General features: G+C 43.3%; 1 protein-coding gene across 2 annotated transcripts in view; it reads left to right on the top strand.

Moving 5' to 3' along the window:
- Nucleotides 1–5,000, top strand: part of ugp2b (UDP-glucose pyrophosphorylase 2b) — a 34,345-nt gene that overhangs the window by 6,365 nt on the left and 22,980 nt on the right. For both annotated transcript variants that reach the window (XM_060878991.1, XM_060878990.1), the window contains exon 3: nucleotides 3,278–3,385. In XM_060878991.1, coding sequence (XP_060734974.1) covers nucleotides 3,278–3,385 — 108 coding nt within the window. The remainder of the gene's footprint in view (nucleotides 1–3,277; nucleotides 3,386–5,000) is intronic.

Below are 5,000 nucleotides of genomic sequence, written 5' to 3'. Positions count from 1 at the left end.
GTTGGTGGAATTTTTTTTTTTTTAATTTTTGGGACCGTTTCTCTCCGCACAATAATCCCTTTCCTAACCCCTGTGCAGTGGAGGATATGATGTCACATTTTTTTGGTCTATGAGTAACGTCAGTAACATGCACCTCTTTCCTGAAGCACTGGGGAATAAGAGAAAAAATGGGAGCCTTAATTATCCACTATTGTTCCAACAGTGTGAGCCATCATGTTTTTATGTCCTTGAGGTTTGGATTACAGCAGTTCGATTAAAAGGACCCTTTACCGATGCTTCACAGGCCAACTGTGCTTCCTAGACTCTGTTTTAAGACTGTAAGCTTTAGGGGATTTTATATATGTGTATATATATATAATATATATTTACATTCATTCACTCAATATTTGCAAAGAAACATGTGAATGTTGGCCAAGAACAAAAGTCAGAGTAAAGCCCTATTCGTACGGGATTAGTTTGACGTGGGGGTAAAGTAATTATTACCAGAGCTTCTCTGTGATTTTAGTCCCGTCCGAATGTGCCATCTCGGTAATCATTACGGACAATGTCAATAAAGATTACGGCGACTTTTACCTTCTGTAAAAAGGTCCGGAAAAATTACCTCAGGTAATACTAATCCCGTCCGAATAGACCCGATGTAAATATGTACGGTAAAATTCCGTCATTTCCTGTTTACAAGTGTTTGGCGCGTTTTGCAAGCATGGAGGCGCCATGTTGTCTGTTTGCGCACGTGATAACAGGAAGCAACGTCATACGCACATGACGACAAGGAGGTTACTGTGGTGTGTAAAGCGAGTTACCCCTCCCACGTCTGCTAGTTTTACTGAGATGTCTTGTCCCGTGTGAACTGGCCAATTAATATTACAAACGTCCTGAGGTAAAATTGCATTACTCCACGTCCCCACGTAAAACTAATCCCGTCCGAATAGGGCTTAAGTGTACCTCTGTGAACCCCAGGTTAGGAATCGGTAACCCTGGTAACGGTGTAGTGTAGGAAGGTTTCCAGGCTTTATTTGAGATTCATTCCTCTTCAGTAAGCATTTTATCTTGCTCTGGAGGCTATCCTGGGAAAACTAGAGGTGAGGTAGGAATACACTCCTGATGGGTCACCAGTCCATGAGCGAGAATCGTGTGTATGCACACACACACACACACACACACACACACACACACACACACACACTACAAATATATATTGAGGAGCACTCTAGCGTCTAGGTACTGGCAGGGTTTGGGGAGGTTCAAAGGAATAAAGAGAACTGGTTTTGAAACCGACAAGAACACAAAGAGAACATGGGAAATTCCACACAGAGGGTAAACTGGACTTAGGAAGGAACTGGGAAGAAAAAAGAGCCAGAGACAAAAATGGCCGAATCCTTCTAATGTTGTAGAGAAGGAACCGACTTGAGCGAGTCACATTAGCAACATGCAGGGAAAAGAACAGAGGAGTGTCCATGGTTACCCCAAGGTTGTGAGCTGTGAGCTGAAGGGGAGAGAAGATCGTTATGCAGGGATATAGCAAGATCATGACCTGGGGATGAAGCAGCGGTTTAGTTTTGCTGGGATTGAACTTCAACTAATCAGCCGTCATCCACGATATGTGTGCCAGACATCCTGAGATCTGAACAGAAGCTGTGGTATCTGTGGGTGGGAAAGAGAAGACAAGTTGTGTATCATCAGCATAGCAGTGGTAAGAGAACCCGTGTGAGGAAATAACTTCACCAAGAGAGTGAGTATTCAGGGAGAAAAGAAGAGGACCAAGTACTGAGCCCTGTGGGACACCAGTGGAGAGTCTGCGTGGAGCAGATGTCACTCCCCTCCATGTTACCTGATATGAGCGTCCTTCCAGGTAGGAAGCGAACCATTCCCACGCTGATCCGAAAATCCCAAGACTTCTGAGTGTGGACAAGAGAATCTTGTGGTTGACCGTATAAAATACTGCTGAAAGGTCAAGGAGGATGAGGACGGATGACAGTTTGGCCGATCTAGCAGCATGTAATTTCTCAGAGACATCTAAAAGAGCCGTCTCTGTCAAATATGCTGCTTTAAAGTCAGACTGGTTGGGATCATAGAGGTTGTTCTGTGAGACATAGACAGACAGTTGATTATAAACAATGTGTTCGATAATTTTGGAAAGAAAAGATAGAAGTGATACCGGTCTGTAGTTACTGATGCCTGAAGTCAGGAACCTACTTTACCAGAAGACAAGATATTTAAATAAAGAGAGTTAAAGCACACTGTCCGTACATGTAAAGAAGTTGGGATAGTATTAAGAAAATAAATACAGTGTAAAAGAAAAGGAGTAAGTATTGTACAAAGTTAAATAAGTGGTTAGACACAAGTGTGTGTGTGTGTGAGTGGGTGAGTGTGTGTGTGCACGCCTTACAATCCTCTTCAAATTAGCTCCAGATGGTATATGGATGAATACTGCAGTCTCTGGTCCACACCCGTCTAACACAAACACTATAGAGGAGAAAAGGAACTGATGCAGTGCTTCACACGTGAGGAGACGTCAGTTCAAATATGTACAGAGCACACAGATTTTTACTGAAATTAACCACCACACCTTCACCTCTTATATTTACTTAGTACGCCAACACGAACACGCCGGCGTGTTGGTGTTGGCTTCCATTTCCATTTCAGTGTGAAACCTAATGCATACTTCCTGCAAGAAATTAAGCAGCCAGTCAAATCCATCTTTTGAAACTGCATCCAAGGGCGACGTAACACACTCCGAGGAAAGAGCTATCTGTTTTCTTCCACATACATGAGCTCCAAGTCGACTACGATTGGTAAAGGTGCAAGAGCGAGAGACCCAGAGAGGAGCGAGACCCAGAGAGGAGAGAGACTCGTGCTGTGTGTAGATGGAGATGAACTTTAACATGGTGGTTTATGTTCAGATCCCACACCCTGTCCATGTACATCACGTTTACTGGTTTTAATTTTAATAACGCTTGATGCTGATCAGATACCGTGTGTCAGCCGAGGGATAATTAGGAAGCAAAGCCTCTTTCATAAGCGTCTTAATGATGAAAGGATTAAGTGGGATTAGTTCATGTACCAGACAAATAACATTCACGGGAAAAACTCGAATTACGATTAAATCTGATTAAAAAGCAAAACTTCAAAGAAAGAAAACTCTGAAATATAAATAAAATATATATACAGTATATATAATGTGCAGTCTGTGAACAGATGATGCTTTAGCCTTAAAACACGCCTTAAAGACCCATATCATGACCTCTGAAACCCTTTCTCTCTCTATCATGTTCCACAGATCTGTAAGAAGGACTTTGAGGGCTTTAAGAAGATCTTCCACAGGTTCCTGCAGGTAAAAGGACCTTCAGTGGAATGGGCCAAAATCAACAGACCTCCAGAAGATTCGGTAAGAGAACCGCTTACTTAACTCGTTCTGCTGCAGTATTATGGACGTCCTGATATGTTTGTTGTTTTTTTTTTTATACTGATTTGATTCATACAAAATATTTAGACGTCGAGTCAAAGTATCATCAAGCAGCTTTTTAGCTTCATCGTCTTTGAGAACGGAGACAATGTTTTCTTCGTGTCCGTTCGGTATTTTTAGGTGCTGTAGCACACGCCGTCGTGCGCTCGGTCCACAGCTCCACCGTTCTACATCCTCATGTTTGGCTTTTTTTTTTTTTTTTCTTTAAGCTGGAAATCCAGTAATAGTCTTCTAAAGTCTCCTGAAGTCATGGAGAGAGCATGAGTAGTGCAGCGTGTTGGGCGCGGACTCCGTCACGCTTCATTTTCCAAGCCTGCGTGTTATTTTGACCCACAGCGATGTCACCGGGCTCAGCGAGGTTATTAAACGCCCACTGAGAGCTGTGACACACTGTGAGTGTAGGCAGGCTGGTATTAGATCTGAGCAGCAACACACTTCTCAGAGAGAGAGGGAGAGAGAGTTTTGGGAAAGAGGTTGAGGGGGAGAGGGTTTGGGGGCAGAGAGAACAGGGATTGGGAAAGAGATTGGGAGGGAGAGGGATTGGGAGAGTGGAAAGAAAGAGTGAGTAATTGGGAAAATGGATTGGGGTGAAAAGGAGGGAGAGCAGGATTGGTGTAAGAGAGAAGGATTGGGAAAGAGATTGGGATAAAAGGGATTTATTTGTGTGTGTGTGTGTGTGTGTGAGTGAGAGAGAATTGAGGGAGAGAGAGAGAGAATTGAGGGAGAGAGAGAGAGAATTGAGGGAGAGAGAGAGAGAATTGAGGGAGAGAGAGAGAGAATTGAGGGAGAGAGAGAGAGAATTGAGGGAGAGAGAGAGAGAATTGAGGGAGAGAGAGAGAGAATTGAGGGAGTGAGAGAGAATTGAGGGAGAGAGAGAGAGAATTGAGGGAGAGAGAGAGAGAATTGAGGGAGAGAGAGAGAGAATTGAGGGAGAGAGAGAGAATTGAGGGAGAGGGAGAGAATTGAGGGAGAGAGAGGGAGAATTGAGGGAGAGAGAGGGAGAATTGAGGGAGAGAGAGGGAGAATTGAGGGAGAGAGAGGGAGAATTGAGGGAGAGAGAAAGAGAATTGAGGGAGAGAGAGAGAGAATTGAGGGAGAGGGATAATACGAATTAGAGAGAGAACGTATGAGAGAGAAAATAGGAAAGAGAGAGAGAGAGAGAGAGAGAGAGAGAGAGAGTAAGTATCTGCCTGCCACTACCTGAGGGACAGTTGGACACACACACACACACACACACACACACACACACACACACACACACACACACACACACACACACACAGCCCTGTTTGTTAAAATCCCATGACTAATGATAATTAATCTCTATGTTTCAGTGTTTTAAATGAAGTTTGAGTTGTTTTCTTTACTGTAACGCTTTGGAAAAATGTGACATGTACATGGTCATGTGAATAAAGCTTATTAAAAATGAAACTGAAAGAGAGAGAGAGAGAGAGAGAGAGAGAGAGAAAGAGAGAGAGATATAATCTATACTTGTGTAACACTGACTTTCAGTATGCGAGTCATCTCTCTAAGACAA

This window comes from Tachysurus vachellii, chromosome 10 (genome assembly GCF_030014155.1).
Source record: "Tachysurus vachellii isolate PV-2020 chromosome 10, HZAU_Pvac_v1, whole genome shotgun sequence".
In the NCBI taxonomy this organism is placed as follows: domain Eukaryota; kingdom Metazoa; phylum Chordata; class Actinopteri; order Siluriformes; family Bagridae; genus Tachysurus; species Tachysurus vachellii.
The sequence above is the reverse complement of the archived record's forward strand: the minus strand, read 5'-3'. Positions and strand labels throughout refer to the sequence as shown.